Here is a 13,121-nt window from a genome sequence, read left to right as displayed (position 1 = left end):
AGTGAAAGCGTTAAGGACATGATTTCTGAGGGTAGCACCATGAGATTTCTCATCTCATGAGAGATGCTGGCATAGTTCTTGATCAGCCTTTATGAAAGGGAGCCACTGTTAACCAGGCTGTAGCTTCTAGTCAGGACCATTAAGCTGCTTTTAATCAATAATTTTATTTTTCCCATCCCTTAAGATTATTGACTAGAGTATAAATATCTGGGTCCTGAATATTTCAATATTCTCAAAGCGTGATTATTCTCAGAGAATCCCTTGCTCTTCCTGGCCAGAAAAAGATACACTTTTAATACTGAGGCATCAAACAAGTGAATACAATAAAAAAGAAACCTAACCAGACTTAAACAATGTATTTAATAAAAATAATACATGAACATAGATCAAAACAAATAAAATGCCAAACAGTCCCCAAAAGAATGGACCTACAGCAGAAATCTGTAACAGTGGATATTGATAGGATAAAAGGTATGAACAGTTTAAACCATCACTGATATTGCCAAACAACTCTTCAAATAAATGTCTTCAACACTACTGAACATAATCAACCCTTAACATTTTTTGGCCAATATGACAGACAATAGGGCATTTCTCTCAAAATGCACCTGCCCTGGGGTGGGGGAGGGGTGCAGAGGGAAGTTCACAAAGACTGGGGGAGGGAGGTGTTGAGAGGCAAAACTGAGCAAAAATTAGCTTTTTCTCCACAGGAAATGACTCATTTGAAGGCACTATCAAGATCAAGTAAGGCAGCAGACCTCAAACTGGCAGCATAACCTGAAGGGACCTTATAAAATGTAGAGGCCCTGGCTCCACCATACCTAATCAATCAGAAGATCAGAAGGGAAGACAGGAGAATCAGCATATTTTAATCATTCTGATGCAGCCAGTAACCACTGATGTTGTCTAAAATCACAGTAGATGTGTCACCCCATGGTAATCAGGAAACAATCTTTCAAGCCCGCTTCAGCAGAACTCAGCCAGCACTGGGAATAGAGGCAGTGCCTCCTGAAATGGCCATCTATCCTCACGGGCACCTCTGAGAATCTTCCTATTGCTGTGCCAAAATATATTTATTCTCTCTCTCCTCCCTGGCCCGACTCTCTATTTCTCTCTATATACACACACATACATATGCATATATATATATATATATATATATATATATATACACACACACACACACACACACACAAATACATATACATACACACGATCTTTCTCTAGGTATATATACACACAAAATATATACTCTATATTTCATAGTCCTGCTCTACAGACCAAACTTAAGTCTTCCTTATATTGACTTATGTCTGCTGATAGCTTTCATTTTCCTTAAGTCTTCTTTGTACATTGGAAATAATATCCCAGAGCTCTTTCAACATTGCCTCATGACACTTACCAGCCCGACCATCACCCTATAATGCCCACTCAGGAGAACTGCAGTGTGTCAATCACACTTCTCAGAACAAACTTTTGACAAATCAAAAGCAAATACGGACCCCCGAATGCCTAATATCCTTCACTGATTTTTAAAACTATACTCTTCTTGTTCTGCCCTGACATTGTTACCTTACATTTCAACACTGGTTTTGCTTTAAGAAATAACTGTTTCACTGTCAGAATGACAGCATGAGGAGCTGCGTGGACCTGCTCCCTGGCAAAACTGGTGAAAATCATTTTAAAAATAATCATTTAAACTCTCTGGCTGGCAGCAGGGCCTTACACCTGTAATCCCAGCACTTTGGGAGGCTGAGGCGGACGGATCACTTGAGGTCAGGAGTTTGACATCAGCCTGGCCAACATGGCAAAACCCCATCTCTACTAAAAATAATTTAAAAAAAGTAGCTGGGTGTGGTGGTGCACACCTTTAATCCAGCTGCTTGGGAGGCTGAGGCAGGAGGATCGCTTGAACTCAGGAGGCGGAGGTTGCAGTGAGCCGAGATCGTGCTACTGCACTCCAGCCTGGGCGACAGAGCCAGACCCTGTCTCAAAAAAATAAATAAAGTCTCTGGAAATACTCCTAAGGGCATACAGCAAATGAAAAAAAAGTTTATTCAAGAATATTTGCTAAAACTCAGTAAGAACAGCAAGAGTTGGTGATACTTAAACCAAGATCTACTCTCCTTCTCTCCTCCCAGCTTAATGAGACAGAAACTCTACTCTAGACTGCTACAGTCAAGACGTGGCTCCCTTCTCCCCTCAGCCATCAGTCAGCAGGCTTTCTTCCTGGGAAAAGCACATCAGTGTGTCTCACCCTGATGCTAGTTACCTGTGACAAATGCTAAGTTCCAAACAAGTGCAACAGATGTGGGGGCTCTCTTCTTGTGCCCAGCCCCACTTACAGGATGGAAACTCTTAACCACAGCAACACCAACACTAGGGCCGTGATCACCAATGCAGCTGGCCAGGCCAAGCCACCAGGAGAGGCAAGCCAAGAAGACCTGAGGCTACTATTCTGCCCACCCTTCAGCAAATGTTAGAGGAAAGCAGATCACTGTGCCCACTTCCAGAGCTGACTGAGAGATTTTTGTCTGAGGGTAGGAGTGTAGGAAACAGGTAGAAAACAGAAAGCTCCAGGTTTCTTCCCAAAAGAACTGACTTTATTTGCAACAGATAGTGGATGAGTTCAAGCCTAATGGTGTTTTCAGAAACAGCAGAAGTTGGGATAAAAGGCAACTGGGAGGAGATTGGTAGATTCATAGGAGATACAGCTAAACTGTAGGAGGCTGCTACCTGATATGAGAAAACTAGTTAAAGAAAACTAGAAGAAATCCTCTTGGAGTCAAAACAAATTTCATATATAGACCTCAGGAGCTATTTCTTCAAAGAAACCTGAATTTAAGTGGGTCAGTCTGTCAGTGTATGCCCCAAGGGACTTTTTTTTTTTTTTTTGAGACAGGGTCTCACTCCATCACCCAGGTTGGAGTGCAGTGGTATGATTTTGGCTCACTACAACCTCCGTCTCCTGGGGTCAAGTGATCTTCCCACCTCAGCCTCCCGAGTAGCTGGGACCACAGGCACACATTACCACGCCTGAATAATTTTTTGTATATATATACATATTATGTGTGTGTGTCTGTGTCTGTGTCTGTGTGTGTGTGTGTGTGTGTGTGTGTGTGTGTGTTTTCGTAGAGATGGGGTTTCACCATGTTTCCCAGGCTGGTGTGTGTGTGGTGTGGTGTGTGTGTGTGTGTGTGTGTGTGTGTGTGTGTTTCACCATGTTGCCCAGGCTGGTGTGTGTGTGTGTGTGTGTGTGTGTATTTTGGTGGAGATGGGGTTTCACCATGTTGCCCAGGCTGGTGCGTGTGTGTGCGTGGTGCGTGTGTGTGTGTGTGTGTGTGTGTGTGTGTGTGTATTTTGGTAGAGATGCGGTTTCACCATGTTGCCCAGGCTGGTCCTGAATTCCTGAGCTCCAGTGAACCACCAGCCTCCGCCTCCCAAAGTGCTGGGATTATAGGCGTGAGCCACTGCACCCAGCCCAGGACAATTTTAACCCATTTCCCATCTGCCCCGAGAATATTTGCTGGCAGCATGTGCAGCTACAGCGTTTACCCAGGGCTAACTCGCAGGTTTTTTTTCCTAGATCATTTGGCATCTGTTTTCTGTTCCAACAAGCTGTCCTAACTGCATCAGTGCTGTTTGGATATAATTCTCTGAAAAGCATTAGAACTGTAATCTGAGAGTTATCTCAGGGTCAGCGCTGCAGCCACACGCACCACCAGGGATATTCTCAGGGCAAACGGGAAACGGGTTAAGAACAACAGAGCAATCAGCTAGCAGTAAGTGGAGTGAAACAGCTGAGTGTGGAAAAGACAATTAAAGAGAGCCCTGCCACACCCACTGTCACCTCAGAGTCACTCTGGGCACACCCAGTGCTGTACCCCCAACATGGGCAAGAGCAAAGGCTTCAACATGGTCAGGGGGAGGAGGGGAGAGCTGGACTCCACTAAAATAATCCATCCAGTCACAAAACAAATAAACAAACAAGTAAGAAAATCAAGCTGGGAGGGGCAGGTGGAGATATCCAGAGTTGCTACAAGACATTATCAAAAAGTCCGGCTGCCAATAAAAAATTACAAGACATGCAAGAAACAGGAAAGTATAACCCATATACTGGGGAAAAAAGCAGGCAACAAAAACTGTCTGTGAGAGTGAACAAGATGTCAGATTTCACAAAGACTTCACATATGTTATAAAAGTTGTTCAGGGAACCTAAGGAAGCTATGACTAAAGCAGTAAAGGAAGGTATGATGACAGTGTCACACCAAATAAAGAATACTGATAAAGAGATAGATGATATCTTTTAAAAAACCAAAAGGAAATTCTGGAGTACCAAAGTATAATAACTGAAATTAAAAACTCTGCCCATCAACGGGGGATTGGATAAAGAAAATGTGGTGTTTATATAAAGCATGGAATGCTACTCAGCCACAAAAAAGAATGAAATCTTGTCTTTTACAGCAACACAGATGGAACTGGAGGCTATTGTTCTAAGTAAGGTAACCCAGAAACAGAAAGTCAAATACTGCATGTTCTCACTTATAAGTGGGGGCTAAACAAATAAGCACACAAAGTGGAACAATGGACACTGGAGACCCCCAAAGCTGGGAGAATAGGAGGTGAGTAAGGGTTGAACAATCACCTACTGGGTACGATGCTCACTATTTAGGAGATAAGTACACGAAAAGCCCGGACTTCACCACTGTGCAATATATGCAATTTAGAAACCTACACTTGCATGCCCTAAATATATATAAAAAATTTTTAGTTAAAAAAAATCACTAGAGGTACACTAAAGTATATCTGAACTGGCAAAAGAAAGAAACTTAAAGATAGATCAATACAGATTACACAAAGAACAGAGAATAACATGAAGAAAACTGAAGAGAGCCTTAGAGAAATGAGACACCATTAAGTGCATGAAGTGTATCAACCTAAGCATCACTCAAGTGCCTGAAGGAGAGAAAGGAACAGAACATACAATTGAAGAAATAATGGCTAAAAAATTCTCCAGTTTATGGAAAAACATTAATCTACACATCCAGGAAGCGCCATGAATTCTGAGTAGATTAAACACAAGGAGATCCATAAACAGACATGTCATAGTAAAAATGCTGAAAGCCAGACTCAGTTTGGAAGTTACCTTTTTTCAAGAAGCCTCTCCAAACTTCCCAGATGGACAGTGGTTCTCACATTTTAGAGAGCATGGGTTTGTTTAAATACAAGATTTCTCAGTTCCACCCCTAGAGGTTCTGATTCAATAGGTCTGCGGTGTGAATCTGCACATCTCACAAGTTCCCAAGTGACAGAACTGTGAGAATGACTGACTCCATGCCACCTCTCCCACTATACTCACCATACTATATTCTATTTGCCTGTTTATGTGTCTAACCTGTGAGCTACTTGAAGATAGGGGACACTAAACCTTACTGCTCACTGCAGACCCAGCATGAAGTTATGCACAACCTGCCATAAATCTGCTCCTCCCTTCCCAATTACTCCAATTCCATCAACAGTTCCACTATCTTCTCAGTCACTGAAACTTATTCTGGCAGGCACCCCAGCTTCCACCTTCCTCCCTCAGCTCCAGAGAGTAATTAATTCTTGCTGACTGCTATCAGGCCAGCTCCCTCCTGCTGGCCTCTCCTATTCATTTACACCAGCACCAACACAGCCTCTTTACTAGGCTCCCAGTATTCACTTTCTCCTTATTAAAAAAAAAAAAAAAAAAAAAAAAAAAGCTTTGAATGCTCTTTAAAACAACACTTTGTATATATCACCTCTTAATGTAACTTTCAATAAATGCCTATGGCCAACTCTGTTTCAAGCCCTATATTCTAGTTCCCATTTACACATCTGAATGTTTACATGCCTATATTTGTAAGTTTGTGAGCTCTCTGGGAGCAACTGCCTTGTCTCATTTATCTTTGTCTCAGCAGTGCTGAACTGGTATGGAATAGGCACTCCAGTGTTTACTGAGCCACATTAAATTTACAAACCAAACAGATTTACTTGTTTTGCCTGCACTGCTGCTCATTTCCTATCCTCTTGTTTACGCCTCTCTCATTTAAATGCCTAATACAAAGTATGTGCATTATATATCTTATTGATGATCAAAAAACCAAAGTAGTGATATTCAATGATAAAGAAAGCACAGGGCACAGTGGCTCACACCTGTAATCCCAGCACTGGGCAACATGGTGAAACACCATCTCTACTAAAAATATAAAAAACTAGCTGGGCGTGGTGGGGCATGCCTGTAGTCTCAGCTACTGGGGAGGCTGAGGTGGGAGGATCATATGAGCTGCCCAAGGAAGTCGAGGTTACAGTGAACCAAGATCGTGCCACTGCACTCCAGCCTGGGTGATGGGAGTGAGACCTAGTCTCAAAAATAAATAAATAATTTAAAATATTTTAATATTAAAGAAAGAAAGTACACTTTTACTGCTACTGGTACAGCCAGCACCTACCTAACTAAAAAATGTTAGCAAGGAGCTCCTAAGGTTGATGCCTCGGGCTTTACCTTCATCTGCGCCAGCTGTTGTTGCTGCTGCTGCTGCTGCAACCTCCGGAGAGCCTCTTGCTGCTGCTGCCTCTGGCGCATTAACTCCTTCTGCCGCTGGACCTCCAGTTCCTTCCTCTTCCGTTCTTCTTCCTCATGCCGGAGTCTGGCTGCCTCCTCTTCCATCCGCAGCCGATTCTCCTCTAATCGACGCTGGGCTTCTTCTTCTTCCCGGGCCCATTTTGCAGCCTCCTCTTCCTTTCCAGAAGGAAAAATTAAAGAGATAAAAATTTTATTAATTGTGGAGGGAAAAAAATCTGACTCACTTTTTAAAGCTTCTCTCAAATGGCTATAGAAATGACAGAGAAAGCAGAAACTCTGTTCATGATAATGCAAGGTAGAAGTAACCTTTCTTTTAAAATATATTTATAGTAGCCACAAAGGCCTGGTATGCTTACAGGATGAAATTTTAATTAAAGGACTGTCACTTTAAACATGTGCAGTCAAAGCCCTGATCTCGAAGCAGCTCACCATCAACTACAGGAAAGTCTCCCTGGAAACACTGCTCCAACATGTGAGGTGAGCAAGCTTTTCTGGGTGCTGAGCGCTAAAAGCTACCAATACCTTGTAAGAATGCTGATTACCATGCAAGCACCAGCCAGTTCTGGAACCAAAGCAACTTTCAAAGACCACAGAATTCCAACCCTGGCTCTTGCCCCTTGTGGCCCATAGGCCCTTCAGAACACCTCTCCTCAACCAGTCCTCCACCATTTACTGCATTTGCCCTCACCTGGGCTCATTTTCCTTCTGCTTCCTTCCCTCAAAACCATTCCATTGTGCCCTGTGAAACTCATTTCACTAAGAAATTCTCTTCATCTTTGGAGTCTGTCTGCTGTGCCTGCAATGCTTTGTCTTACCCATATCACATTCCTCTACTTCATTCTCTAAAACGTAGGTCAGATAGAAGTTAGCCACTCGGAGACTCGCCTAGCCTTTAGGAGGTATATTTCACCTTTGCCTTTTGATTAACGTCAACTATACCCTGTCCTTATCTATTTGCTTCTAGTCCACCTATGGCAGCTCCTGTTTCTACCTATCCAATAACCACTACCTTTGTCAGGCTTATTCCTTGCAGACAAAGCCTCCTGCCACATCAGAGGTTTAAAATGTCAGATTTTGCTTTTAAGCTTCCAGTGTAACTAGGGGTAGCCATGTGATCCAACTGGGGTCAAAGAGATGTCTACTGGGAGACCTCTAAGGAAGAAATTCTTCCCAGATAAAAGGAACAAAGCATGAGAGAAGGGCCATTCCCTGTCTGGATACAGGCTGCACACAGTGTGATATCCAAAACTCTTAACCATGACGTGAAACATCTGAACTCAAAAGTCAACACACCAGGAAATGGCAGAGGAGGAGTATGCAAAGGCCGTAAATACTTAATGGCATTCACTGAATCACTGAAGCAAGTGTACAACAGGCTGATGGGCAGACCTCCTTAGAGTGTGAGGCAAAAATTTCATTTATTATTTAAGCCACCTTAGATGGGTATTTTTATTTTGTAGCTGAAAGTATCCTAATGACAGCGCTTACTTCTTGTATATTCATCACACACATGGACTTCTTAAGGACAGAAACAATTGCCTAAAAAGTCTTATATTCCACCAGAAAACAAGCACAATAACTGGCAGGTAGTACATTAACTAAACATGTTAACTGATAAATGAATAAACCAAAGAATGAGTCAACACACAATCTAACTTGGAAGCTATCTATCTCTAACAGAATTTAGGTTTCTGAAAAAAAATCTCAATTTAGAACACAGGGAAAAGCAAGCAAAACTCTACATTCTTAAGTGTGGACTCCACAGAGTGACTTCCAAGGAGTCAGTACAGTCCTGACTTACAGTAGTAAGGGGGGAAGTAACTTACAGTGGAGAAACCTGACAAACACTACTTCAGCCAGGTGATCAAGGTCTACATCAGCAGTCCCAAACCATGTTGGCAATACGGGTACCCCTTGATTTGATGTGATGAAAATGCCACCTTGCCTCTGTGATCTTCCTCCCAAATACCCACAGTCCAGTCTATTCATGAGAAAAACTTCAAATAAATTCCAATCAAGGGGTACCCTATAATATACTAACCAATATTTCTTAAAACTGTCAAAGTCATCAAAAACAAGGAAAGTCTAAGAAACTGTCATAGCCAAGAAGGGCCTAAAGAGACATGACAGCTAAATGTAATAAGATATTCTCCTTTTTACAAGTTGTTATCTTTTTTTTTTTTTTTTTTTTTTTGTAGAGACAGGGTCTCGCTATGTTGCTCAGGATGTTCTTGAACTCCTGGCCTCAGCGATCCTTCTGCCTCAGCCTCTTGAGTTGTGGGGATTACAAGTGCTGGCCACTGTGCCCAGCTAATATGATATTCTGAATGGAATCCTGGAACAGAAAAAGGACATTAGGGAAAAGCTTTAAAAATCTCAATAAACAATGGATGTTAGTTAATAATAATGCATTAGCACCAGTTTATTAGTTGTAACAAATGTACCATACTCATGTAAGATATTAATAGCAGGGGAAACTGTGTGCAAGGGGAAATATGGAAGCTCTGTGTATTATATTCCCAGTTTCTCTGAAAATCTAACACTGTTCTAAAAATGAAGTCTACCAATAAAAAAAAACCTATGTTCTTAAACATTAAAATAAAATGATTTGGGGGTTCCAGTTTCTTATAATGACAGAGTACCATGGCTGGACCAACGGTCACACATGTAATTATAAAAGCTGAACTAAACATCAATGAACTAAAAACGAAAAAAAGAACAGGTATACTGAGCCAGGCCCAGTGGTTTGTGCCTGTAATCCCAACTACTAAGGAAGCTGAAGCGAGAGGATCACATGAGGCCAGGAATTTGAGATGAGACTGGGCAATACCGTGAGACCCCTGTCTCCAAAACATAAAGTAAAAATTAGCCAGGCATGGGGCATATGCCTGCAGTCCCAAGTACTTGAGAGGCTGAGATAGGAGGATGGCTTGAGCCCAGGAGTTCAAGGTTGTAGTGAGTTATAATCACACCACTGCACTCCAGCCTGGGCGACAGAGTGGGACGCTGTCAATAAAAATAAATAAATGAATGAATGAATGAATGAATGAACACCAGAGAGAAATCAAAGAAGAGTCTACCTTTCCCTGCCCGCCAACTGTCTACTAATCAAAAAGCATAACTTTGAAAAAATAACATGTAAGATTTTTATTTATGTTTTGCCTAAGGGCACTCCCCAATTCACCAGCAAGGGGCTCAAAGTGTTACTAGCAGTTCTGGTGGTCAAAAGAGAGAGTTCTGGGATAGAGAAGCAGACATTAACCTAGGGGGAAAATGTGGAAGGGGGACCATCAGAAGGAAGGGAACCAGAAAAGAGATGAGCCCCCAAATCTGCAGAAATCCTTGGCTGGCTCATAAACTACAGGCATGAAGTAGACCTCGGGATCAAGCTAAAAGGTGCAGCTGGAAGCTGGAAAAACTCAGTAACTGAGATTAGATATTTCTGCTGCTCTACCGTAAGTAGGGTGCAATGTTGAAGACTGAATTGACCAAGGTAACTGCCAGCCAGAACTAAACTCTCTCTTTAAAGGGACAAACCAGAATGCATAATCTCTATAATCTACCATTCAGAATGTTCCTTATACAATTTTTTTATTACAAAAATCAGTAGATACACACAAAAATGGAATAAGGAAAAAATATATACCATGCAAACACCAAAGACAACTAGAATGGCAACCTTAACGTCAATTTAATAGACTTTAAGACAAGGAATACAATCAGAGGTAAATAGAAACATTTCGTAACAATAAAAGGTTCACTAAGAAGACAGAACTATATAAATGTATATGCAAGTAATAATAGAGTCTCAAGACACAAGAGCAAATACAAACATCTAAAGGGAGAAATGAACAAATCAAAAACTGCAGTTTCAGATTTTAGCATCTGTTTTCTTAAGATGAAAATGCATGGCTAATTTTGAAAAAATTTTAGCATCTCTCCCAGGAATCAATATAACAATTTGATAAAAATTAAGTAAGGATATAAAATATTTAAATGTTATCAACCACCTTGACCTAATTGTCATTCATGAAACACTACACTCAACAATTGAGAAATACACATTCTTTTCAAATGTAGGAGGCCAGGCTTGGTAGCTCCTGCCTATAATTCTAGCACTTTGGGGGGCTGAGGCAGGAGGGTTGTTTGAGGCCAGGAATTCAAGACCAGCCTGGGCAACATGGCAAGACCCCATCTCTACACACTCTACATATTTTTAAATTTTTTTCCTTTTTTAAAAAACTAGTTAGATTTAGCAGTGGGGGGTTGTATACTAACTTTAGTGACACTAATAATTTTAATAAATTCTGATAACCCACTACCATTAGACCAGCCACAACCCCGCCTCTATAAAAACTTTTTAAAAAATTAGCCATGCATGGTGGTATATGCTTGTAGTTCCAGCTACTCTGGTGGCTGAAATGGGAGAATAGCTTGAACCAAGGAGTTCTAGGCTGCAGTGAGCTATGATCACACCATTGTACTTCACTGTGGGCAACACAGTGAGACCTGGACTCAAACAAACAAACAAACAAACAAACAAACAAACCCACCCAGAAATGCACACGGAATAATTCACCAAGACAAGCCATATACTGAACCAAAAAAAAAGGTCAATAAATTTTTAAAAATTGGGATCTTACAGATTATGTTCTCTGACTACAACATAATTAAGTTAGAACTAAATATAAGTAAGGGGCTAGGCACCACCGCTCATGCCTGTAATCCCAGCACTTTGGGAGGCCAAGGCGGGCTGACTGCTTGAGCCCGGGAGTTCAAGACCAGAATGGGCAACATGGCGAAACCCTATGTCTTCAAAAACAAAAATTAACCAGGTGTGGTGGCACATATCTGTGGTCCCACCTACGCAGGAGACTGAGGTGAGAGGATCACCTGAGCCCAGGGCGGTAAAGGCTGCAATGAGCTGTGACCATACCACCGTACTCTAGCCCGGGTGACAGAGTGAGACCCTCTCTCAAAAAAAAAAAAAAAAAAAAAAAAAAAAAAGAAAAGGCTTCCAAATACTTGGAAATTAACTAACCCATTCTCGAATAACTCATAAGCCAAAGTGGAAATTACAAAAAAAATTCAAAAGTGCTTTAAATTAAATAATAATAAAGGCAACATACTAAAAATTGTGACATGTAATTAAAGAAGTGCTCAGAGAGAAATATATTGCTTTACATGTATTTATTAAAAAGGAAGAAAGGTTTAACATTTATTATCTAAATTTTTGTCTTAAGAAACTAGAAAAAGACGCAAATTCAACTCAAAGTAGAAGACAGAAAATAACTGTGTGGCAGGAATCAATGAAAAGATAAATAAGTAACAAAGCCAAAAGTTGGTTCTTTGTTCAATCTTTCAAAAGACTGATAAACGCAACACAAAACTACCAATATGCAGAATAAAAGGAGGACTATTGCTACAGACCAAGCATAAAAAGAATAACAATGAATAAAATTGTGCCATTGAATTTGACAGCTTTGTTAAAAGGACACAGATTACAAACACTGACAAGACAAAACAACCCGATTAGCCACATAATTCAAAGAAACTGAACTTTATAAAAAATCTCTCCACAAAGAAAACACTAGGCTCTGATGGTCTCAATGGTGAACTCTACCAAAGACAAGCATGCCTCAAAGATACTGCAGGTTCAGTACCAGGCTACTGCAATAAAGTGAAGATTGCAATAAAGCAAGTCATACAAAACTTTTGGTTTCCCGGTGCATATAAATGTTTAAAGTAGTCTATTAGGTATTTAACCACATTATGTCTTAAAAAACAATGTCTATACCTTGAAAATCCCAAGGGCCCTAGGATTTTCAGAATGGTAAATGAGCACTGGCTTCAACTTAGTCACCAGCTACATTAGCCCCTAACAAGAGAGTCAGCCTGTCCTTTGAGGCTTTGAGGCCAGGCACTGACTTGTCCTTTCTAGCTATGAAAGTCCTAGATGATATCTTCTTTTATTAGAAGGCTGTTTCACTTACATTGAAAATCTGCTGCTTAAAAAAATGCAACAATCATCTGAGCTTTCAGAGAGTTGTATTCTTTTTTGATGGTCTTGGCTTGATGTTGATGGCTGCTGATCAGGGTGGTGGTTGCTGAAGGCTGGGATGACTGCAGCAATTTCTTAAAATAAGACATCAGTGAAGTCTGCTGCATTGACTGACTCTAATTTCTATGAAAGATTTCTCTGCAGTATGTGATGCCGTTTGATAGCATTTTATCTAGGGTAGAACTTCTTTCAAAATTGCAGTCAATCATATCCTTTGCCCACTTTTTGATGGGGTTGTTTGTTTTTTTCTTGTAAATTTGTTTAAGTTCTTTGTAGATTCTGGATATTAGCCCTTTGTCAGATGGGTAGATTGCAAAGATTTTTCTCCCATTCTGTAGGATGCCTGTTCACTCTGATGACAGTTTCTTTTGCTGTGCAGAAGCTCTTTAATTAGATACCATTTGTCTATTTTGGCTTTTGTACACTTCTCAAAAGAAGACATTTATACAGCCA

General features: G+C 40.9%; 1 protein-coding gene across 8 annotated transcripts in view; it reads right to left on the bottom strand.

Moving 5' to 3' along the window:
* The window catches only part of GIGYF2 (GRB10 interacting GYF protein 2), a 164,448-nt gene that overhangs the window by 19,825 nt on the left and 131,502 nt on the right, over nt 1-13,121 (bottom strand). For all 8 annotated transcript variants that reach the window (XM_030803960.1, XM_030803966.1, XM_030803961.1 and 5 more), the window contains one exon: nt 6,527-6,763. In XM_030803960.1, coding sequence (XP_030659820.1) covers nt 6,527-6,763 — 237 coding nt within the window. The remainder of the gene's footprint in view (nt 1-6,526; nt 6,764-13,121) is intronic.

Source organism: Nomascus leucogenys, chromosome 22a, assembly GCF_006542625.1.
Source record: "Nomascus leucogenys isolate Asia chromosome 22a, Asia_NLE_v1, whole genome shotgun sequence".
Taxonomy (NCBI): Eukaryota; Metazoa; Chordata; class Mammalia; order Primates; family Hylobatidae; genus Nomascus; species Nomascus leucogenys.
The sequence above is the reverse complement of the archived record's forward strand: the minus strand, read 5'-3'. Positions and strand labels throughout refer to the sequence as shown.